This window comes from Pristiophorus japonicus, chromosome 6 (assembly GCF_044704955.1).
Source record: "Pristiophorus japonicus isolate sPriJap1 chromosome 6, sPriJap1.hap1, whole genome shotgun sequence".
Lineage (NCBI taxonomy): Eukaryota > Metazoa > Chordata > Chondrichthyes > Pristiophoridae > Pristiophorus > Pristiophorus japonicus.
Genome location: NC_091982.1, coordinates 49816500 through 49842330, shown reverse-complemented (window position 1 = coordinate 49842330; position 25831 = coordinate 49816500). Strand labels below are relative to the sequence as shown.

Below are 25831 nucleotides of genomic sequence, written 5' to 3'. Positions count from 1 at the left end.
TGGGGTCCAAACACTGATCCCTGTGGTACCCCACTAGTCACTGCCTGCCACCCCGAAAAATACCCGTTTATTCCTATTCTCTGTTTCCTGTCAGTGAACCAATTTTCAATCTTCATCACTTCTCCTTGGTAAAGGATCTTTTAAATCCTCCATTGTGTCTTCCAATGTAGACTTGTATAGGCCTGCCCTGCCCAAGGAGACCAGGATACACTTTTGTCTTTTCTGCTTGGCCTCGACCAAGATGCCAAGCAATACGAAATGAATGATTCGCTATTTATGTTCTTCACATTCACCTTTTTACTTGATGTGTGAAGTACCACAGTGTGCATGCAAAATCAACAGAATAACAGCATTTAGGAATTATTTGGAAAGATTGAGTGGCACTCAGGCCAATTTTATAAAAAATTACTGAAACACTGGTTAGAAAAGACCCAATATAGACCTTCAATTACAGACTAGCATTTAACTTTGGCAAAGAACTTACATAAAACAAACCTTTAATCGTGGGCAACAATATTGTGTTTGTTCCATAGAAACTGCAGTTAATTTAATTTAAGTGTACACGTTTTCAACAGCTATTATCCCATTACTGTACAGGAAAAACTGTGACCTGAAATCTTAACCCTCGATGAAGTAATAAAATATGTTTTGACAGCCAGGCATGTTCTGATTTTCCGCCAACTGATAATATTTTGATATATTTTATTGGGCTTGTGCGTTAAGCATGGATTGAACCAATAATTAAATATGGCTCGGGGTCGCACGCTGTTTGGGAGTGAGAGATAAAGGTTCCCTTCTTCACAGCAATTTATATATTTACTGTTTCAGTACAAACTCATCAATCAAATTAAGCCCATACCTCTGTCCATGCACACTGAGACACATCCCTGCATTATCATATCAGTGCCATTGCCCCTAAACACACTCTTAATCTGTCCAGATCATCAAACTCTTGCACAAACTGAAAGCAAGTTCAGAGGGGGAGGGAGATGAGGGGATGGGGGGTGGGGAGAAATAGATTTACCTAACTTTAAATCCACTTAATATATAAAAAACAGAACCCTATTTAATATCGGAACTGGGACCCGGTCGAACATTCAGAAAATATTCCTGCTGTTTATTTTAGGTCTTAATACTGTTTGCATGAAGTTCCCATGAAATAAAATTCCCCTGGGTCTAAAATGTTGAAGGAAAGTCTATTCATAGCGAGGGATTGTACTGATGTATTTATAAGCACAAGACTAGCAACGGGAGAGTCGTGAACTTCTTGGCGTTGTTCAGTGTGAGTTTCCCCCTTCATACTGGTCCCTCTTATTATCAGGGAAGGAAATATAAACCTGGAGTTTCCATATGATTTTCACCCAGATATCAGCTTGAGAATGGAATCAGATGAAATAGCGCTAGTGATTGCGGAATTTTAAGCTTAAGTGAGTTACACCCTTAACCAATTTACACAGGAGCATCCGCGATTTTTTACACTGGATCAAAAGTCCGCTCGCCCAAAGCAGTGCCTGTCCACAAAACTAACCATGGCCCCAGGTCAGAATGGTGAGTTTCAGCCAATTGCGCCCATTGGGGTGTGTTCGTCACACTGCGTCCAGAATCGCGGGCGTACAGGCACCCATGGCCACAAGAATCCAGCATTAATCACCTGTACCTGCAGTGACCAGCAGTCGATAGAAGTCTGGTCCAGGTTTGTTTCATCTGCTCCTGCAAGCACTTTAAATTGATCTCCCCTTGGTTTATAAGATCTGTGCTCAGCAGGCAATTGAAGCCATTCAAATGTATCCTGCTCGGTTGTAGTAATTAGCTGGGTCGTTCAGCCCGACTGCCTGCCTCTCTTCCACGGTTACATCCGTGCCAGGGTGTCCCTGGAAATGGAGCACGCAGTGTCCACCGGTACATTCGTGGCCTTCCGTGAGAGGTGGGCGCCGGAGGGACTGGAGTGCATCATCACTCCCGGCAACCAAATTTTAATTTGATCATTAATGTTTAAAGCTTAATTTGTCTATGTTTGTCAGTTTTAGTGCCCCCCCCTCTCTTTTAGCCAGGGTGCACTTATATAATTTGTGATTTTAGTGCCCTCAAAAAAAAAAACAAGGGGGCACTTGTTTAAAAGTGTCTGGAGTGTGCCCCCCTTCAACCAGGGGGCACTTGATTAATGGTGTCTACAAAAAATAGTTGTAGTAATTAATTTGTTGAAGACAGCAGTCAACTGAAGACAATTAAAAAGTAAGCCCATGAGCATTCAATCAGTCAATTGATTTTCCCTGTTTAAAAAGCTGAAGAACAGCTAATTTCCTGGTAATCCCACTCCTTTTTGTTGAACTGTGCATCAGCTGTGGCTCAGTGGGTAGCACTCTCTGGGTGTGAGGAGTGAGGTGTGAGGTGTGAGGAGTGAGGAGTGAGGAGGTGCTGCTGGTTACTGCAGGATTGGAGTGAGTTTGTAAAAAGTTGGTGGTGGATTTTTGAGGTTTTTTTTCAAATGTTAGGGCCTTTTTGGCCCATAAACAGCAGCCTTAAAGGGCTGGAGGACAATGCTCCCAGGATGAATTTAATCAGGGGAGAAAATGTTGGAAGAAGGGAGAATAAAAGGCCCAAAGATTTGGGCCGGGACCCCAGGAGGTTTGGAAAAGAAAACATGGTGGTGGTTCAGTGCGAGAATAAGGAGATATGAGCTTAGGATATTATCCAGGCGGTACATGAGGACTGCGGTGAGGGAAGTTGCTTTGCCTGCCGACCAAAGCCAAATTTTGGATTAGAGGTGATGGTCAGTGGCTGAGAGGAGGTGGAAAGACTTTTACTGAGTTTCACGGTTGGTGATAATTTCTTGGATATATCTCTGCTGTACTCTGAAGAGGTGGTGGTCTCATTCTTAAACCTTTATATTGAGGAAGATCTGCTAATAAAGTTAGTCATGGGACATTAAAATTTACTCGGTAATAAAGAGGAGATACTATCCAGGAAGAAGGGTAGCAGATGGAACCCGTTATGTAAAGGTGCCATTCCCTGAGGGTGGAAGCAAGATATTCGAGACAATGGAAGGAGTGCAGTACTTCCGGGTTCTGCATGTTAACCAGAAGAGGTTTGCTATTATTGTCTACAACCATCTTGTAAGAAGCTGTCCAGACCTGTACTGCAGTGAGTCTGGACACATAGCTTGGACCTGCAAGGCAGAGAGCTGTGGGGTATGTCACAAAGGTATGACCCGCCTTGAGTGTGAGGCAGAAGGAAGCCCCTTGAGTGACAAGGAGCAGGAGGTGTGAGTGGAGGAGTGGAGCAGGCGGAGGACACAGCCGGCGAACGGAATGAGAAAAGAGCGTAAGAAGAGGCAGAAAATTGTGGAGCAGAGAACAGGATGAAAAACACACTATGGGCCCAAGTTTTGGCTCGGGTTGCTCCTATTTTTTTTGGAGCAACTAGCTTTAGAACGGAGTATCTTAAAAATCGCAATTCTCGCCATTTAGTTTGCTCCAGTTCTAGTTAGTTAGAATAGTTTCATTTTAGTTCAGTTTTTTCAAAAGGGGGCGTTACCAGCCACTTACGCCTGTTTTGCAAGTTTAGGCAGCAAAAAGTTACTCCAAACTAACTTAGAACGGAGTAAGTGTCGATTTTTGTACGCTCAGAAAAACCTTGCCTACACCTTATAAATTAGGCGCAGGTAGTGATGTGGGCGGGGGGGGGACGTTAGAGGGAAGTTAGGGGATTTTACAAAGCATTAAACACTTCACTTTTACCAATAAAGAGCCATCATCAATAATAAATGATAAATCAATCAATCAAAAAAAAAATCAATCAATAAATAAAAAATTAAAAGTTTCTACTCACCTACTGCAGCACCAGCCTCCAGCAGCCTGCCGAAGAGGTGCTGCTCAGGTGGGGCCCGCCACCAAAGCACAGCAGTTCAGGTGGGGCCCACCACTGGGGAGGAGTTCGGGGGGGCCCTGCCACCGAAGAGATGCTGGTCGGGCGAGCCCCGCCACCAAGGAGCTGTTCAGGCGAGGCCTGCCACCGAAGAGCTGCTGGTCAGGCGGGCCCCGCCACCGAGGAGGTAAAGACAGGCAGGCCACTCGGCCCGGGATAGGGGCGACGTCCCTTCGGCCAGGGATAGGGTCGCCCAGAGACAGGATACGCTGGAAGGGCGAGGAGCTACTGCGCATGCGCGCAGCCTCCACTGCGCATGCGCGCAGCTGCCAGCACTCTTTTTGGCGCAGGGCTGTAGCTCCGCCCCTAGCTGCTTGTGTTGCACTGCATTCACTGTGAAACAGGCCTGCTGGGCTCGGAGAATCGTGAGGCAAGTTTAGGTGCTTTTTTAATTCTAAAAAATAGGCGGGCCTCTCAGAGTGCGCCGTTTTGGGAGGACATCCGAAACTTGGGTCCCATGTGTGGTGACAAAAAACAAAGCCAGCAGAGGGCAGAATGTGTCAAGGGCAGAGTTGAGCCATAATATGGCTCGGCTCTCACTAACGAATCGGGTGTCTGTGCGGGGAGAGGAGATGGAAGCGGGGTAAGTGTAAGTACTCCAAAGAAAGACGGGGAGTCGGACATTTGGGGAGCAGGAGGGGGCAAGACAAGAAGAGGGTGCAAGTGGCAAGAGCCTTAAAGGGGCAGCAGGGCGGGAGTGGGGTGACAAAGAAGTCAAAAGGGAGCAAGATGGGTGAAGACGCGCCATTGTCACAGAGAGAGAAGAAACAGGGAGCAAGGGTCAGCAGTGGAGATGAGGCTGAAAGGAACGGCACTGATGGAGAAACCGTGACAGCAGGAAGACTCTCAAAGGGAGATTATGTATCTGATGGGGAGCAGGTACGGGAGATTACAGAAGAGCTCGAGAGTGAATAGTCGGAGGGGAATGGAGACATGGAGGTGCGGAGTGGGTAGCATCATGTGGAAAGGGAAAGGTTTGTGAGGGGCAGAAGGAGGGAGAAGGGTCAGCCTAAATCTAATGTAAGGAAGAGGCTGAAATTGCAGGGAAGGTTCAAACTGGAGGTGAAAAAGAGCCGGAGGCTGCAGGAGAAAGCAACAGCTGCCCGAAAAGTTGGAAGGAGAATCATAGACGTTTACATCACGGAAGGAGGCCATTTCAGCCCATCGTGTCCATGCCAGCCAACAAGAGGCTATCCAGCCTAATCCCACTTTCCAGCTCGAGGTCTGTAACCCTGCAGCTTACGGCACTTCAAGTGCACATCCAAGTACTTTTTAAATGTGGTGAGGGTTTCTGCCTCTACCACCTTTCCAGACAGTGAGTTCCAGACGCTCACAACCCTCTGCGCGAAGAAATTTCCCCTCATATCCCCTCTAAACCTTCTACAATTACTTTAAATTTATGCATCCTGGTTGTTGACCCCTCTGCTAAAGGAAATATGCCCTTTCTAGCCACTATATCTCGGCCCCTCATAATTTTATACACCTCAATGAGGTCTTCCCTCATGAGAGGAGGGAAGAGCTGGAGATTAAATGATGGAGGGATTATCAGGCACACTTCCTTTATTAGGAGCCATGATTACAACAATTGTTGTAGTGTTTTAAAGACACTGACCTGTTGTGTCTGCAATAAACCTTTTGGGATGAGGATATCCTAGAAAGAGTTCGGAAGATTTGGTTATGATCAAATTTTTAAAGTACAATTAATTAATATGTTTTGGAAGACAAATTAAACTTCAGGTTTTTAAGTTATGTGCTGGAAGGATGGCTATGCAGATGGGCAGAATGGATCTGAATGATCACAATGTTGTAAATGTTTTTAACGTTGAATAAAAAATGTTTTAGGTGGGTAGCACACTCAACTCTAGTCAGAAGGTTGTGGATTCAAATCCCACTCCAGGAACTTGAGCACACAAATCTAGGCTGACATTCCGAGTGCAGTGCTGAGGGAGCGCTGCACTATTGCAGGTGCCGTCTTTTGGATGAGACGTTAAACCGATGCCCCATCTGCTCTCTCAGGTAAATGTAAACTATCCCGCGGCACTATATCAAAGAAGAACAGGGGAGTTACCCTCCGTGTCCTGGTCAATATTTATCCCTCAATCAACATCACACAAACAGATTATCTGGTCATTATCACATTGCTGTTTGTGGGAGCTTGCTGTACACAAATTGGCTGCTGCGTTTCCCACATTACAACAGTGACTACACTCCAAATGTACTTCATTGGCTGTAAAGTGCTTGGAGATGTCTGGTGGTCGTGAAAGGCGCTATATAATAATAACTTAATAACTTTTTTTATATAGCACTTTTAAAGTAGTAAAACGTCCCATTATAAATCCAAGTCTGTCTTTTTCTTTTGGAAGATGCCCTCTTCCAGTCATGAATGTAGACTGTTGGACCCATCATTCACCAACGCCCAGATGCCTCGTAGCCCTCACCGTGTCGTTATCAGCTCACACTTCCACGAATTTGCGGTGCAAAATTAATTGCCGCTGAAGAGTGAGGGGAACATAAATCCAACTCACGGTGCTGACCGTGGGGTGCCCCGCTCCAGCAAAGTCTGGCCCATTGTGTTGGGCACTTGTGTGCCAGGCAATGCTGGAATGCCAGTGCTGACTTCACTGCATTGCAGGTCACATTTAGGCCAATCACAAAGGAGATCGGCATAGGCACACTTGGACCAGATGTCACACTGTTGCTAACGGTAAAGCAAGATTCCATACACTCTGATTGCAGCTCCCAAGAGACCACCTGGGCACTTTGGCAGTGCAGTTTCTCACCAGGATGAGGGTATCCTGCGGCCAATGAGATGGCCTCCTCGTGAGAGGTTCACACAGCTTGGCTGTTGGCTGACAATCAGATCGGGACTTGATTCTCAAAGATGCCACCTTTGCATCATTGTGAGCCTTTGAAAATTAGCAGCGTTTCATCCAAAAATTTATTTTTGGAACTTAGTCTTGCAGTTCATTGCAGTGGCTTGAGCAGTGGTGCAGCAGGGAGGGATTCAAATTTCTGGGGCATTCGAACCGGTTCTGGGGGAGATGGGACCAGTACAAACCGGACGGTCTGCACCTGGGCAGGACCGGAACCAATGTCCTGGGGGAGTGTTTGCTAGTGCTGTTGGGGAGGAGTTAAACTAATATGGCAGGGGGATGGGAACCAATGCAGGGAGACAGACGGAAACAAAAAGGAGACAAAAGCAAAAGACACAAAGGGGATGAGGAAAAGTGGAGGGCAGAGAAACCCAAGGCAAAGAACAAAAAGGGCCACTGTACAGCAAAATTCTAAAAGGACAAAGGGTGTTAAAAAAAACAAGCCTGAAGGTTTTGTGTCTTAATGCAAGGAGTATCCGTAATAAGGTGGATGAATTAACTGTGCAAATAGATGTTAACAAATATGATGTGATTGGGATTACAGAGACGTGGCTCCAGGATGATCAAGGCTGGGAACTCAACATCCAGGGGTATTCAACATTCAGGAAGGATAGAATAAAAGGAAAAGGAGGTGGGGTAGCATTGCTGGTTAAGGAGGAGATTAATGCAATAGTTAGGAAGGACATTAGCTTGGATGATATGGAATCTATATGGGTAGAGCTGCAGAACACCAAAGGGCAAACAATGTTAGTGGGAGTTGTGTACAGACCTCCAAACAGTAGTAGTGATGTTGGGGAGGGCATCAAACAGGAAATTAGGGGTGCATGCAATAAAGGTGCAGTAGTTATAATGGGTGACTTTAATATGCACATAGATTGGGCTAACCAAACTGGAAGCAATACAGAGGAGGAGGATTTCCTGGAGTGCATAAGGGATAGTTTTCTAGACCAATATGTCGAGGAATCAACTAGGGGGGAGGCCATCTTAGACTGGATGTTGTGTAATGAGAGAGGATTAATTAGCAATCTCATTGTGCGAGGCCCCTTGGGGAAGAGTGACCATAATATGGTGGAATTCTGCATTAGGATGGAGAATGAAACAGTTAATTCAGAGACCATGGTCCAGAACTTAAAGAAGGGTAACTTTGAAGGTATGAGGCATGAATTGGCTAGGATAGATTGACGAATGATACTTAAGGGGTTGACTGTGGATGGGCAATGGCAGACATTTAGAGACCGCATGGATGAACTACAACAATTGTACATTCCTGTCTGGCATAAAAATAAAAAAGGGAAGGTGGCTCAACCGTGGCTATCAAGGGAAATCAGGGATAGTATTAAAGCCAAGGAAGTGGCATACAAATTGGCCAGAAATAGCAGCGAACCCGGGGACTGGGAGAAATTTAGAACTCAGCAGAGGAGGACAAAGGGTTTGATTAGGGCAGGAAAAATGGAATACGAGAAGAAGCTTGCAGGGAACATTAAGACGGATTGCAAACGTTTCTATAGATATGTAAAGAAAAAAAGATTAGTAAAGACAAACGTAGGTCCCCTGCAGTCAGAATCAGGGGAAGTCATAACGGGGAACAAAGAAATGGCGGACCAATTGAACAAGTACTTTGGTTCGGTATTCACTAAGGAGGACACAAACAACCTTCCGGATATAAAAGGGGTCAGAGGGTCTAGTAAGGAGGAGGAACTGAGGGAAATCCTTATTAGTCGGGAAATTGTGTTGGGGAAATTGATGGGATTGAAGGCCGATAAATCCCCAGGGCCTGATGGACTGCATCCCAGAGTACTTAAGGAGGTGGCCTTGGAAATAGCGGATGCATTGACAGTCATTTTCCAACATTACATTGACTCTGGATCAGTTCCTATTGAGTGGAGGGTAGCCAATGTAACCCCACTTTTTAAAAAAGGAGGGAGAGAGAAAACACGGAATTATCGACCAGTCAGCCTGACATCGGTAGTGGGTAAAATGATGGAATCAATTATTAAGGATGTCATAGCAGCGCATTTGGAAAGAGGTGACATGATAGGTCCAAGTCAGCATGGATTTGCGAAAGAGAAATCATGCTTGACAAATCTTCTGGAATTTTTTGAGGATGTTTCCAGTAGCGTGGACAAGGGAGAACCAGTTGATGTGGTATATTTGGACTTTCAGAAGGCTTTCGGCAAGGTCCCGCACAAGAGATTAATGTGCAAAGTTAAAGCACATGGGATTGGGGGTAGTGGGCTGACATGAATTGAGAACTGGTTGTCAGACAGGAAGCAAAGAGTAGGAGTAAATGCGGACTTTTCAGAATGGCAGGCAGTGACTAGTGGGGTACCGCAAGGTTCTGTGCTGGGGCCCCAGCTGTTTACACTGTAAATCACTGTAATGATTTAGACGAGGGGATTAAATGTAGTATCTCCAAATTTGCGGATGACACTAAGTTGGGTGGCATTGTGAGCTGCGAGGAGGATGCTATGAGGCTGCAGAGCGACTTGGATAGGTTAGGTGAGTGGGCAAATGCATGGCAGATGAAGTATAATGTGGATAAATGTGAGGTTATCCACTTTGGTGGTAAAAACAGAGAGACAGACTATTATCTGAATGGTGACAGATTAGGAAAAGGGGAGGTGCAAAGAGACCTGGGTGTCATGGTACATCAGTCATTGAAGGTTGGCATGCAGGTACAGCAGGCAGTTAAGAAAGCAAATGGCATGTTGGCCTTCATAGCGAGGGGATTTGAGTACAGGGGCAGGGAGGTGCTGCTACAGTTGTACAGGGCCTTGGTGAGGCCACATCTGGAGTATTGTGTACAGTTTTGGTCTCCTAACCTGAGGAAGGACATTCTTGCTATTGAGGGAGTGCAGCGACGGTTCACCAGACTGATTCCCGGGATGGCGGAACTGACCTATCAAGAAAGACTGGATCAACTGGGCTTGTATTCACTGGAGTTCAGAAGACTGAGAGGGGACCTCATAGAAACGTTTAAAATTCTGATGGGTTTAGACAGGTTAGATGCAGGAAGAATGTTCCCAATGTTGGGGACGTCCAGAACCAGGGGACACAGTCTAAGGATAAGGGGTAAGCCATTTAGGACCGAGATGCGGAGGAACTTCTTCACCCAGAGAGTGGTGAACCTGTGGAATTCTCTACCACAGAAAGTTGTTGAGGCCAATTCACTAAATATATTCAAGAGGGAGTTAGATGAAGTCCTTACTTGGGTACTGAAGTTGCATGTTCAGCCATGAACTCATTGAATGGCGGTGCAGGCTAGAAGGGCCGAATGGCCTACTCCTGCACCTATTTTCTATGTTTCTATGTTTCTATTATGTCTGACGCACAAAGGATTTGCTAAACACAAGACCTTTAGATTTATATTGTTCACTCTTAATTGCACATCCTTAACCAATATCTCATCACTTGTACAATAACAGTTACCCGCTGTTTCTGTTAACTGTGCATTCATTGAGTGGCTTTAATTAACAGCATGATTATATCATTGTATTCTTCATGATATATTTCAGTAAATCGTATTACATTGAGGATTCAGATGGTAATCTGCATGTTTTAATGTTTGAATCAGATTTGTAATTAAAAGCTGGTTGTCAGCTATTTTTAGTGAACGTAAGAAAAATGGACTCTTTATAATCCCATAATTACTTCAAAATTAACTTTTGCTAAGAATAAATTAAAGCAGCTGATTCAGTAAATTAGTTTAACATTTTTAGTGCTCAGGACATTTCTAAAACTATGCACAACAAATCTATATGTACTGATTTGTCTTCCTTGCATCATATTGTTGAGATTGGTTTGTGTTACATCTCAATTTATTGTGTGCTCTCTCTCCTCTGAGTTCACGAGCCTCTTATCCTCCATTAATCTCTCCCTCCTTGTAAACTCCCCAACCCATATTTACAGCCAGTCCCTCAACTTTGCCATCTCTCGTAGCCTCGCTGCTCCCATTGTGTCAATCGCAGATAAGGCCATCTCTGACCATTTCCTCGTATCGCTCTCCACCCCCATCCCCTTTCCACCACCACCAGCCCAACCCCCCGCCCCCCCACCGCCGCCTCCCACACAACCCAACCCTACCTCCTTCTGTGTCCACCCCTGGAAAAAAAACACTCTCAACTCTCTTACAACTGCACTTATTAACTCCCAACTGTCCAGCCTTTGGCCCTCCATTCACCATATTTCTGCAGCTACCAATCTGCTCAATCACATCATCACCATCATCTTTAATGCCCTAGTCCCTGCTAAAACAATTACACTATCTCACCCTGGACATTCCCCCTGGTACGGTCCTGATCATTGCTCCCTCAAGTCCAAGGGATGCAGACTTGAACGGTTATGGTGGACAACTGGTTTAGCCATTCACCGCCAGATCTGGCTGGACCACGTAAAGCGTATCGGGTCCTGCTCTCATCTGCCAAAATCACTCACTATTCCAGAATCATTCTGAAAAGTAAAGGTAAACCCCAGCTTCTACTCGCCACTGCTAACCATCTTTTTAAACCCCTCTCCTCAGTCTCCACCCTCACCTCCGACAATAAGTGTGAGGAGCTCACATCTTTGCCTCTAAGATTGAGACCATCTATTTGGCTGCCTCTGCCTCTTTCCTTCCGTCCCCCAACCCACTGGGCCAAACTTCCTCTAAGGAAGCCCCCTGCCCTGACTTCATATCTTTCTCCAGTTTCTCTCCGATCTCCCCTCGTGACCTTTCCGAGCTTATCCTGTCCATAGGACTCAATTCCTGCTTCCTTGACCCTATTCCCACCAAACAGCGGACCACCCAACTTCCTTTTCTGGCTCCCATGCTAGCTGACATTGTTAACAGTTCTTGCTCCTCATGTACTGTCCCCCCTCCCTCAAATCTGCCGTCATCACCCCTCTCCTCAAAAAAAAAAACCCTTGACCCCTCCGTCCTTGCAAACTACCACCCCCTCTCCAACCTCCCTTTCCTCAAGTCCTTGAATGTGTTGTCACCTCCCAAATCCATGCCCATCTTTCCTGGAACTCCATGATTGAATCCCTCCAATCCGGTTTCTGTGCCTGCCACATTACTGAAACGGTTCTCATTAACGTCACAAATGACATCCCCATTGTGACTGTGACAAAGGCAAATTATCCCTCTTCATCCTTCTTCACGACTTGTCTGCAGCTTTTGACACGATTGACCCAATGCCTCTCCACCATCGTCCAGTTGGGTGGGACTGCACTCGCCTGGTTCCATTCTTATCCATTTAATCATAGCCAGAGAATCAGCTGCAACAGCTTCTCTTTCCGCCCCCGCATCATTACCTCTGGTGTCCCCAAAGGATCTATCCTTGGCCCCCTCCTATTTCTCATCTATATGCTGCCCCTTAGCAATCCAAAAACACAGCGTCAGTTTCCACATGTATGCTGATGACACCCAGCTCTACCTCCCTACCACTTCTTTTGACCTCTCCAGTGTCTCTGAATTGTCAGACTGCTTGTCCGACATCCAGGTCTGGATGAGCAAAAATTTTCTCCAATTGAATATTGGGAAGACCGAAGCCATTGTTTTTGGTCCCCGCCATAAACTCCGTTCCCTAACCACTGACTCCATCCCGCTCCCCAACTTCTGTCTGAGGCTGAACCAGACTGTTCGTAACCTAGGTGTCATATTTGATGCTGAAATTAGCTTTCGACCACATATCCACTGCATAACTAAGGTCACCTATTTCCACCTCTGTAACATCGTCCATCTCCGCCCCTGCCTCAACTCATCTGTTGCTGAAGCCCTCATCCATGCCTTTGTTACCTCCAGACTTGTCTATTCCAACGCACTCCTGGCTGGCCTCCCATATTCTAACCTACATAAACTAGAGGTGATCCAAAACTTGGCTGCCCATCTCCTAACACACACCAAGTCCCACTCACCCATCACCCCTGTGCTCGCTGACCTAATTGGTTTCCAGTTAAGCAACGCCTCGATTTCAAAATTCTCAACCTTATTTTCAAATCCCTCCATGGCCTCGCCCCTTCCTATCTCTCTAATCTCCTCCAGTCCCACAACCTCCGAGATGTCTGCGTCCTCTAATTTGCCCACTTGAGCAATCCCTGATTATAATCGCTCAACCATCGGTGGCCGTGCCTTCTGTTGCCTCGGCCCCGAGCTCTGGAATTCCCTCCCTAAACTTTTCCACCTCTCTACCTCTCTTTCCTCCTTCAAGACGCTCCTTAAAACATACCTCTTTGACCAAGCTTTTGGTCACGTCCCTAATTTCTACTTATGCAATTCGGTGTCAAATTTTTAATCTCATAATACTCCTGTGAAGCGTCTTGGGCGTTTTGCTATGTTAAAGGCACTATATAAATACACGTTGTTATAGTTACTGTTGTGTTGTATTCTGTTAGATTGTATTTGTGTTATACTCTGTTAGTTTGTGTTGTGCTCTGCTGGTTTGTATTGCATTTAGTTGATTTGTGTCATACTCGGTTGCAATTTTAAGTTTCTTATTTACTTTTTATGAAATTCCTTTGCACTTACTGCAGATTATTGACAGCACCGTGAAAAGTTTCTGCAATGTTTCTCTCTAAATTAAACCTTAAGCAGCAAAATACGCGATGCCTCTTTGACCAACGTGTCCAATCCCTTCTGGAGCAAGGAGTGGTATTATTCTAAAGGACAAATGTGAATGTGGCTGTGATATAATTAATCTGTTCCTCAGAAACTGGCGCATCTTAAACTATCCAAGTGTGAAAGCTGCCTCATTCTCTCGGATAATATTTCCAAACACGGCATATCATTTGCAAAACATAGTGTTTAAGATGTTGGGGGTTGTAGGGATAGATTGAAACTGATTGGATTATGAAAAAAATCCAATCATGTTTTTCCTATTTGACGTAACCAATGCTAGCCTCACGGGCAACATATACAACTACTGCCTCCTTTGTCATTTTAAGTAATTCCCATATTACATTTAATTCAATTGTGATTAAATAGTTTTAATGTCTGAATCTTGTTTTTGCCTTCCACATGCAAAGCAATGAGATGTCACCTATCCTCCCGCAGTGACTTTCTGCTTTTGATTTTGCGTACCCGCACCAACACCAACTCGCGTCCAGGAGCTCGAACTTTCACAGGCAAGCGCGCCAGCTCCCAACGTGCAATCTCCCGCTGCATCTTACCAGGGTTCCTCAGCTTCTTATTCCTGAAGACCGAGATGATGACGAGCACGTTGCCCAGGATGTCCACCACCATGGTGAAGATCAGCACCGTGGCCAGCGCCGTGGTGACTCCCGCCGAAGGAGGGCTGTCGGTTTGCCAGGGAACCAGCTCGGAGCAATTCCCATCTTCCGACATCTCCGGGACCTGCTTGCCTTCGTCCGGCGCTCCTACAGCCTCCAACCTCTTCCTTCTTTGATGGCCACACCACAAGCGCTTCTATGTCCTGCCCAAGTGTGGATTCGCTGATCGAAACAGGACTTCCTTATGGGAGGTCGCCCCCATTGCACTCGGTCTGTCCATTACACCATCCTTCACTTCTGTTCGTTCAATCAAGTTGACTGAAAAGTGCCTTCATTTTTAGTTTCGGGTACCATCATGCTTGAGAAAAGTGACAGGAGTCCAGAGATGCCGAGGTAGTTTTGTGGCGGAGATGCTGGCCCCGTGCTGTTCCTCTTCCAGTCCTGTCTGATGGACTGAGAACATGTACACTAAGTGTTGGTCTGCTTTTATATAGCAGTCATTTCCCATCCAGGTTGGACGGTGGCTGTGTCTGTGACTGTCATGAGTCGGGACTCTTCCGCCAACACTGTCTTCTCCACCTTTTCCATTCACACACCTGCCTGGACCTTTAACTGTGGTGGGTCCACAGGCGACCTGGTGTAGCGCTGGCCAGCACCTCCTCCCCGTATCCACACACCTTCCTCAGTCCGCTCAACCTCAACAGCGAGTGAAAAACGCGTGCAAACAGCGCCATCCAGTGAAACTCAAATTACAGCAATCAACCCTGGTCTGAAGCGAGCTCTCTTCTCGGCCACCCAATCTTTCAGCAGCTTTTCAAATACATCTCACCACTGCATCTTAGAATCATAGCACAGAAGGAGGCCGTTCGGCCCATCGAGTCTGCGCCGACTCCTACGAAGAGCGATCCAGTCCCACTCCCCTACCCTTTCCCCATATCCCTGCAATGTTTTTCTCCAAGTATTTATCCAATTGCCCTGCTCTTCACCTCGCTAACAGGCAGTGCATTCCAAATCCTAACCACTCTTCGCGTAAAAAAGATTTTTCTTCATGTCACCTCTGTTTTTTTTTGTCAATCACCTTAAATCTGTGCCCTCTGGTTACCGACCTTTCTCAGTCCACTCATCTCACTCAACGGCATCTTGCCGTTTGCCAGCGAGAGTCTATATTCTTTTTGTCTGCCTGTATCTGCGGCCAGAATGATTGGGTTATGATTGACCGAGATTCTGTCGATGGGAAGATGACGTGTGCCTGAGCCACAAATCATTGCAAGCTCTTGAACCCCCAATCCCAAATCACAATCATTGATCAGAACATATTTCCAAACAATTCATTAATAACTGCGTTGCAAATTCCAACCATATGTTTTAGAATGGAGCTAATAAATAAAGACTTGTATTTCTATAGCACCTTTCAGAGGGAAACAAAATGGAGACAAAAGCAAAAGACAGAAAGGAGATGAGTAAAAGTGGAGGGCAGAGAAACCCAAGGCAAAAAACAAAAAGGGCCACTGTACAGCAAAATTCTAAAGGGTCAAAGTGTAATAAAAAGGCAAGCATGAAAGCTCGGTGCCTCAATGCAAGGAGTATTCGGAACCCAGGAGAGGGCTCTGAGCTGGTTAGAGTGGGTGAGAACTCAGATGAACAGGACCCCAAGAAAGAATGCAAAAGGCAGGAGGCAACAGAGCAGAGTAGCACTGGGGTAAGTGTAAATCACAAGGTGACAGGAAGGGACAATATGTATGAGTATAAAGGGGCTGCAGGAGAGGTCAAAACTAAAAATCACAGTTTAAAAACTAGTATTAAAACACTCTACCTAAACGCACGCAGTATTCGAAATAAAGTAAATGAGTTGACGGCACAAATCATTACAAATGGGTATGATTTGGTGGCCATTACAGAAACGTGGTTGCAGGGGGACCAAGACTGGGAATTAAATATACAGGGGTATCTGACAATTCGGAAAGATAGACAAGAAGGGAAAGGAGGTGGCGTAGCTGTTAATAAAGGATGATATCAGGGCAGTTGCGAGAGACGATATTGGCTCTAATGAACAAAATGTTGAATCATTGTGGGTGGAGATTAGAGATAGTAAGGGGAAAAAGTCACTGGTGGGCGTAGTTTATAGGCCCCCAAATAATAACTTCATGGTGGGGCGGGCAATAATCAAGGGAATAATGGAGGCATGTGAAAAAGTAACGGCAGTAATCATGGGGGATTTTAACCTACATATCGATTGGTCAAATCAAATCGCACGGGGTAGCCTTGAGGAAGAATTCATAGAATGCATACGGGATTGTTTCTTAGAAAAGTATGTTACAGAACCTACAAGGGAGCAAGCTATCTTAGATCTGGTCCTGTGTAATGAGACAGGAATAATAAATGATCTCCGAGTAAAAGATCCTCTCGGAATGAGTGATCACAGTATGGTTGAATTTGTAATACAGATTGAGGGTGAGGAAGTAGTGTCTCAAACGAGCGTACTATGAAACATAGAAACATAGAAAATAGGTGCAGGAGTAGGCCATTCGGCCCTTCTAGCCTGCACTGCCATTCAATGAGTTCATGGCTGAACATGCAACTTCAGTACCCCATTCCTGCTTTCTTGCCATACCCCTTGATCCCCCTAGTAGTAAGGACTTCATCTAACTCCTTTTTGAATATATTTAGTGAATTGGCCTCAACAACCTTCTATTGCAGAGAATTCCACAGGTTCACCACTCTCTGGGTGAAGAAGTTTCTCCTCATCTCGGTCCTAAATGGCTTACCCCTTATCCTTAGACTGTGTCCCCTGGTTCTGGAATTCCACAACATTGGGAACATTCTTCCTGCATCTAACCTGTCTAACACCATCAGAATTTTAAACGTTTCTATGAGGACCCCTCTCATTCTTCTCAACTCCAGTGAATACAAGCCCAGTTGATCCAGTCTTTCTTGATAGGTCAGTCCTGCCATCCCGGGAATCAGTCTGGTGAACCTTCGCTGCACTCTCTCAATAGCAAGAATGTCCTTCCTCAGGTTAGGAGACCAAAACTGTACACAATACTCCAGGTGTGGCCTCACCAAAGCCCTGTACAACTGTAGCAACACCTCCCTGCCCCTGTACTCAAATCCCCTCGCTATGAAGGCCAACATGCCATTTGCTTTCTTAACCGCCTGCTGTACCTGCATGCCAACCTTCAATGACTGATGTACCATGACACCCAGGTCTCGTTGCACCTCCCCTTTTCTTAATCTGTCAACATTCAGATAATAGTCTGTCTCTCTATTTTTACCACCAAAGTGGATAACCTCACATTTATCCACATTATACTTCATCTGCCATGCATTTGCCCACTCACCTAACCTATCCAAGTCGCTCTGCAGCCTCATAGCATCCTCCTCGCAGCTCACACTGCCACCCAACTTAGTGTCATCCGCAAATTTGGAGATACTACATTTAATCCCTCGTCTAAATCATTAATGTACAGTGTAAACAGCTGGGGCCCCAGCACAGAACCTTGCGGTACCCCACTAGTCACTACCTGCCATTCTGAAAAGTCCCCATTTACTCCTACTCTTTGCTTCCTGTCTGACAACCAGTTCTCAATCCATGTCCGCACACTGCCCCCAATCCCATGTGCTTTAACTTTGCACATTAATCTCTTGTGTGGGACCTTGTCGAAAGCCTTCTGAAAGTCCAAATATACCACATCAACTGGTTCTCCCTTGTCCACTCTACTGGAAACATCCTCAAAAAATTCTAGAAGATTTGTCAAGCATGATTTCCCTTTCACAAATCCATGCTGACTTGGACCTATCATGTCACCTCTTTCCAAATGCACTGCTATGACATCCTTAATGATTGATTCCATCATTTTACCCACTACCGATGTCAGGCTGCCCGGTCTATAATTCCCTGTTTTCTCTCTCCCTCCTTTTTTAAAAAGTGGGGTTACATTGGCTACCCTCCACTCCATAGGAACTGATCCAGAGTCAAGGGAATGTTGGAAAATGACTGTCAATGCATCTGCTATTTCCAAGGCCACCTCCTTAAGTCCTCTGGGATGCAGTCCATCAGGCCCTGGGGATTTATCGGCGTTCAATCCCATCAATTTCCCCAACACAATTTCCCGACTAATAAGGATTTCCCTCAGTTCCTCCTCCTTACTAGACCCTCTGACCCCTTTTATATCCGGAAGGTTGTTTGTGTCCTCCTTAGTGAATACCAAACCAAAGTACTTGTTCAATTGGTCCGCCATTTCTTTGTTCCCCATTATGACTTCCCCTGATTCTGACTGCAGGGACCTACGTTTGTCTTTACTAACCTTTTTCTCTTTACATATCTATAGAAACTTTTGCAATCCGTCTTAATGTTCCCTGCAAGCTTCTTCTCGTACTCCATTTTCCCTGCCCTAATCAAACCCTTTGTCCTCCTCTGCTGAGTTCTAAATTTCTCTCAGTCCCCGGGTTCGCTGCTATTTCTGGCCAATTTGTATGCCACTTCCTTGGCTTTAATACTATTCCTGATTTCCCTTGATAGCCACGGTTGAGCCACCTTCCCTTTTTTATTTTTACGCCAGACAGGAATGTACAATTGTTGTAGTTCATCCATGCGGTCTCTAAATGTCTGCCATTGCCCATCCACAGTCAACCCCTTAAGTATCATTCGTCAATCTATCCTAGCCAATTCACGCCTCATACCTTCAAAGTTACCCTTCTTTAAGTTCTGGACCATGGTCTCTGTTTCATTCTCCATCCGAATGCAGAATTCCACCATATTATGGTCACACTTCCCCAAGGGGCCTCGCACAATGAGATTGCTAATTAATCCTCTCTCATTACACAACACCCAGTCGAAGATGGCCTCCCCCCTAGTTGGTTCCTCGACATATTGGTCTCGAAAACCATCCCTTATGCACTCCAGGAAATCCTCCTCCACCGTATTGCTTCCAGTTTGGTTAACCCAATCTATGTGCATATTAAAGTCACCCATTATAACTGCTGCACCTTTATTGCATGGACCCCTAATTTCATGTTTGATGCCCTCCCCAACATCACTACTACTGTTTGGAGGACTGTACACAACTCCCACTAACGTTTTTTGCCCTTTGGTGTTCTGCAGCTCTACCCATGTTGATTCCACATCATCCAAGCTAATGTCCTTCCTAACTATTGCATTAATCTCCTCCTTAACCAGCAATGCTACCCCACCTCCTTTTCCTTTTATTCTATCCTTCCTGAATGTTGAATACCCCTGGATGTTGAGTTCCCAGCCCTGGTCATCCTGGAGCCACGTCTCTGTAATCCCAATCATATCATATTTGTTAACATCTATTTGCAAAGTTAATTCATCCGTCTTATTACGGATACTCCTTGCATTAAGACACAACGCCTTCAGGCTTGTTTTTTTAACACCCTTTGTCCTTTTAGAATTTTGCTGTACACTGGCCTTGGGTTTCTCTGCCTTCCACTTTTCCTCATCTCCTTTCTGTCTTTTGTTTTTGTCTCTTTTTGTTTCCCTCTGTCTCCCTGCATTGGTTCCCATCCACCTGCCATATTAGTTTAACTCCTCCCCAACAGCACTAGCAAACACTCCCCCTAGGACATTGGTTCCGGTCCTGCCCAGGTGCAGACCGTCCAGTTTGTACTGGTCCCACCTCCCCCAGAACTGGTTCCAATGCCCCAGGAATTTGAATCCCTCCCTGTTGCACCACTGCACAAGCCATGTATTCATCTGCGCTATCCTGTGATTCCTACTCTGACTAGCACGTGGCACTGGTAGCAATCCCGAGATTACTACTTTTGAGGTCCTACTTTTTAATTTAGCTCCTAGCTCCTTAAATTCGTCTCGTAGAACCTCATCTCTTTTTTTACCTATGTCGTTGGTACCAATGTGCACCACGACAACTGGCTGATCTCTCTCCCTTTTTAGAATGTCCTGCACCCGCTCCGAGACATCCTTGACCCTTGCACCAGGGAGGCAACATACCATCCTGGAGTCTCGTTTGCGGCCGCAGAAACGCCTATCTATTCCCCTTACAATTGAATCTCCTATCACTATCACTCTCCCACTCTTTTTCCTGCCCTCCTGCTTAAACAAAGGGGACTACAGTGGGATGAGGGCAGAAGTAGACTGGGAACATAGACTAAACGGTGGCACAATTGAGGAACAGTGGAGGACTTTTAAGGAGCTCTTTCATAGTGCTCAACAAAAATATATTCCAGTGAAAAAGAAGGGCGGTAAGAGAAGGGATAACCAGCCGTGGATAACCAAGGAAATAAGGGAGAGTATCAAATTAAAAACCAATGCGTATAAGGTGGCCAAGGTTAGTGGGAAACTAGAAGATTGGGAACATTTTAAATGACAGCAAAGAATGACTAAGAAAGCAATAAAGAAAGGAAAGCTAGATTACGAAAGTAAACTTACACAAAACATAAAAACAGATAGTAAAAGCTTTTACCGATATATAAAACGGAAAAGAGTGACTAAAGTAAATGTTGGTCCCTTAGAAGATGAGAAGGGGAATTTAATAATGGGAAATGTGGAAATGGCGGAGACCTTAAACAATTATTTTGCTTCGGTCTTCACAGTGGAAGACACAAAAACCATGCCAAAAATTGCTGGTCACGGGAATGTGGGAAGGGAGGACCTTGAGATAATCACTATCACTAGGGGAGTAGTGCTGGATAGGCTAATGGGACTCAAGGTAGACAAGTCCCCTGGTCTGGATGAAATGCATCCCAGGGTATTAAAAGAGATGGCGGAAGTTATAGCAGATGCATTCGTTATAATCTACCAAAATTTTCTGGACTCTGGGGAGGTACCAGTGGATTGGAAAGCAGCTAATGTAATGCCTCTGTTTAAAAAAGGGGGCAGACAAAAGGCAGGTAACTATAGGCCGGTTAGTTTAACATCTGTAGTGGGGAAAATGCTTGAAGCTATCATTAAGGAAGAAATAGCGGGACAGCTAGATAGGAATAGTGCAATCAAGCAGACGCAACATGGATTCATGAAGGGGAAATCATGTTTAACTAATTTACTGGAATTCTTTGAGGATATAATGAACATGGTGGATAGAGGTGTACCGATGGATGTGGTGTATTTAGATTTCCAAAAGGCATTCGATAAGGTGCCACACAAAAAGTTACTGCAGAAGATAAAGGTACGCGGAGTCAGAGGAAATGTATTAGCATGGATAGAGAATTGGCTGGCGAACAGAAAGCAGAGAGTCGGGATAAATGGGTCCTTTTCGGGTTGGAAATCGGTGGTTAGTGGTGTGCCACAGGGATTGATGCTGGGATCACAACTGTTTACAATATACACAGATGACCTGGAAGAGGGGACAGAGTGTAGTGTAACAAAATTTGCAGATGACACAAAGATTAGTGGGAAAGCGGGTTGTGTAGAGGACACAGAGAGGCTGCAAAGAGATTTAGATAGGTTAAGCGAATGGGCTAAGGTTTGGCAGATGGAATACAATGTTGGAAAATGTGAAATCATCCACCTTGGGGAAAAAAAAAACAATAAAAGGGAATATTATTTGAATGGGGAGAAATTACAACATGCTGCGTTGCAGAGGGACCTGGGGGTCCTTGTGCATGAATCCCAAAAAGTTAATTTGCAGATGCAGCAGGTAATCAGGAAGGCGAATGGAATGTTGGCCTTCATTGCGAGAGGGATGGAGTACAAAAGCAGGGAGGTCCTGCTGCAACTGTATAGGGTATTGGTGAGGCCGCACCTGGAGTACTGCGTGCAGTTTTGGTCACCTTACTTCAGGAAGGATATACTAGCTTTGGAGGGGGTACAGAGACGATTCACTAGGCTGATTCCGGAGATGAGAGGGTTACCTTATGATGATAGATTGAGCAGACTGGGTCTTTACTTGTTGGAGTTCAGAAGGATGAGGGGTGATCTTATAGAAACATTTAAAATAATGAAAGGGATAGACAAGATCGAGGCAGATAGGTTGTTTCCACTAGTCGGGGAGACTAGAACTAGGGGGCACAGCCTCAAAATACGGGGGAGCCAATTTAAAACCGAGTTGAGAAGGAATTTCTTCTCCCAGAGGGTTGTGAATCTGTGGAATTCTCTGCCCAAGGAAGCAGTTGAGGCTAGCTCATTGAATGTATTCAAATCACAGGTAGATAGATTTTTAACCAATAAGGGAATTAAGGGTTACGGGGAGCGGGCGGGTAAGTGGACCTGAGTCCATGGCCAGATCAGCCATGATCTTGTTGAATGGCGGAGCAGGTTGGCCTACTCCTGTTCCTAATTCTTATGTTCTTATGTTCTTATGTTCACGACCACTGGACATCCCAAATTTCCTTACAGCCAATAAAGTACTTTTTGAACTGTAGTCACTGTCGTCAATGTAGGAAATTCGGCAGCCAATTTGCACACAGCAAGCTCCCACAAACAGCAATGTGATAATGACCACTTGTAACCTGTTTTAGTGGTGCTGGTTGAGGGATAAATATTGGCCAGGACACTGGGGATAATTCCCCCACTCTTCTTTGAATAGTGCCATAGGATCTTTTACACCCACCTGAGAGAACAGACGAGGCCTCGGTTTAACATCTTATCAGAAAGATGAAATGATAATGAAGGGATTGGGTTGTGTTTGTATAGGCAGCTTGTTTTGACTAAATAGGTTAGGGAGGACCAGGGATCACAATCTCAAAAGTTATGTAAAGGTAAAACTAGGCTAGATGTCAGGAGGTGGTTATTTTCCCAGGCGGTGGACGCTGATTCACTGTATTCCTTCAAGCGAGAGCTGGACCTGTTTCTGGCTGGGGCGGCGATCACCTCGTACAAGATGTAGGTACTGTGTAATAATCAGGGCCATAAAAAAATATAAGCAAAGCACTGTGGTTCAATTCTAGAGGAATAATATTTTAAAGCAAAGTAGTTCTGTTAAACTTGTATAGAATCTGGGTTGGATCACTGTGCACAGTTCTCCCCTCCATATTACATAAAGGTTATAGAGGCACTGAAAAAGGTGCAAAAAGAAAAGATTTACAAGGATGATACCAGAACTGAGACGTTATAACATTGGAAAGACTGAACTGAGAAGAGAAGGCTGAGCAGTGACTTGATGGAGATCTTTAGATTATGAAAGGGTTTGACACAGATTCAATACTAACTTTCAAAAGGAATTGGATAAATACGTGAAGGAGAAACATTTACAGGGCCGTGGGACTAATTGTATAGCTGGGCTAAATGTCCTCATTCCCTGTTGTACCATTCTATGATTCTTTGACTATGAATTCAGGAGAAACTTCTTTAATCAGAGAGTAGTTAGAATGTGGAACTCACTACCACAAGGAGTAGTTGAGGTAAATAGCGTAGATGGATTTAAGGGGCACCTAGATAAGTATGTGAGGGAGAAAGGGATGGAAGAATTTGCTGATAGGGTGAGGTGAAGTAGAGCGGGAGGAGGTTCGTGAGCAGCATAAACACCGGCACAGACCAGTTGGGCTGAATGGCTTGTTTCTGTGCTGTAAATTCTATGTAATTAATCATGGACAGACTGAATTCCTGGACTAATTTTGATCACCTAAGGGGAATAGAGAGGAAATTTCAGATTTTTTTTTCCCTAATTGGCCTGGGTTTTTACCTGTTTGGTTTTTTTTTGGAGATTTTGAGGCTTCCGGGTGGGACGGTGAATGTTTGTATCGTGATGCACAGAACGTCACAATTATATGGGACCGTCTGGATGGACCAGAAGGTCTCACCAGGGCTCTTTGAAACAAGAACAGAAAATAATGGTCATATTCAGCAGGTCAGGCAGCATCTGTGCAAAGAGAAGCCAAGTTAACATTTCAGGTCTGTGACCTTTCCTCAGAACCAGTAATGTTATCTCTGTTTCTCACTCCACAGATGCTGCCTGACCTGCTGAGTAAGTTACAGCATTTTCTGTTATTTCAGATTCCAGCATCTGCAGTATTTTGCTATTGTATTTGAGACAAGACTCAGTACAATCTCAAAGTTTCAAAACATAAAACGTAACAGATTTAAGCTGATAATGCAGAAGATAAATGCCTCATCTAAATTCCTGTGATCATGTGGTAGTAATTACAATAGGCCATATTTGTTTGCTGCAACAGCTGTGAGTTAACATACTGAGACATGCAATAAAATTCAGGCATATGTTTAATATGCCCTGTAGAGCTATGAGCCTAGAAATTATGTATCACATTCGTTTATCTCCTATTTTCGCATTCGTATACCATATAATTTACTACATTAAGCCTAAAGCACAAGTACTGATGTGCTCAGTTTTATGACAACAAATGACCACATTCATTACTAGCCAGGACCAACATCACCTTATAGTAAATAAAAAGAGGGGAAAAACATTGGGAAACAGAAACAGAAAATGCTGGAAATGGAGCACAGACATCACCAGCGGAGAGAGGAAGGAGCGATCAATGTTTCAGTAGTCTCAAGATGCTGGAAGTTGAAGTATCGCCTAATCAGTGACATGTCTGGGATGTGAAGGCCTTGGAGAAGGCACAGAAAAGATATACAAGAATGGTCCCAGGGATGAGGGACTTCAGCTATGTGGGTAGACTGGAGAAGCTGGGGTTGTTCTCCTTGGAGCAGAGAAGGTTGAGAGGAGATTTGATAGAGGTTGTTAGTGTTAGTGTTTGTCAGAAGAATCACTCAACACTCAGAGTCGGTTCCAACGCCAGTGCGGCCTTTATTTATGCCAGCGGGGAGGAAATCACAAGACTGAGTCCAGGCTTCTCTCCGCTGAACAAAGGGTTTCGTGGATCTTTATATGTTTTACAACAGTTTACTACAGTTACATACAACAGTTTACTACAGTTACATTAGACCAATAGCGTTAGTCTCTAAACGTAAAGTGGCTCATGTGTTGCCAAGAGATGTGTTGCTAAGGGGTGTGTTGCTAGGGATGACTCATGTGTCTTGTAACATGGCCTGGGCCTCTCTTATCTTACTGTCCTTGGATGCTGGCATTGGGTAGCCTCCTTCTCTCCATCCTGCTACAGAGCCGTATTGTTACTAGAACATTTGGTCCTGAGGCCTAGCTGATTAGAGATACCTGCAGAGCTTGCTTGCTGGTCCTGTGTGTGGGAAACAACAAGTATCAGTCTCCAGGAATGCGGTCTATTTCAGCTAACATAAATCCCTTGAGGCTTCACTGGTAGCCATTTTATGGTATAAGTTACATATTTAATTCTAACCTTATCCTACAGGTGCCGTTGCCCTAGGGTGCCTAATACCTACAACAGAGGTGTTCAAAATCATGAGGGGTCTGGACAGAGTAGATAGAGAGAAACTGTTCCCATTGGCAGAAGGGTCGAGAACCAGAGGACACAGACTTAAGGTGATTGGCAAAAGAACCAAAGGCGACATGAGGAAAAAACTTTTTTACACAGCAAGTGGTTAGGATCTGGAATGCACTGCCTGAAAGGGTGGTGGAGGCAGATTCAACTGTAGTTTTCAAAAGGGAATTGGATAACTATGAAGGAAAAAACTTTGCAGGGCTACGCGGAAAGGGCGGGGGAGTGGGAGTAGTTGAGAGCCGGCACAGGCTCAATGGGCCGAATGGCCTTCTGTGCTGTAACCATTCTATGATGTCACGTGGGCAACCAGCACACCAACTGCTCCCTCCCCATAGCCCTGTAATTTTTTTTGGTCATGTATTTATCCAATTCCCTTTTTAAAGTTACTATTGAATCTGTTTCCATCGCCCTGTCAGGCAGTGCATTCCAGATCACAACAACTCGCTGCCTGGAAAAAAGTCATCTTTGGTTCTTTTGCCAATCAACCTTACATTTTTTATATGATATCCAATGAGTTCAGGTGTCATACCCTTGGA

General features: G+C 44.9%; 1 protein-coding gene across 1 annotated transcript in view; it reads right to left on the bottom strand.

Annotated features, from left to right (window-relative positions):
• The window catches only part of LOC139266111 (melatonin receptor type 1B-like), a 186946-nt gene extending 172828 nt beyond the window's left edge, over nt 1-14118 (bottom strand). Inside the window, exon 1 of the mRNA XM_070883959.1 lies at nt 13944-14118. Coding sequence (XP_070740060.1) covers nt 13944-14118 — 175 coding nt within the window. The remainder of the gene's footprint in view (nt 1-13943) is intronic.
• Nucleotides 14119-25831: the final 11713 nt, after the last annotated feature.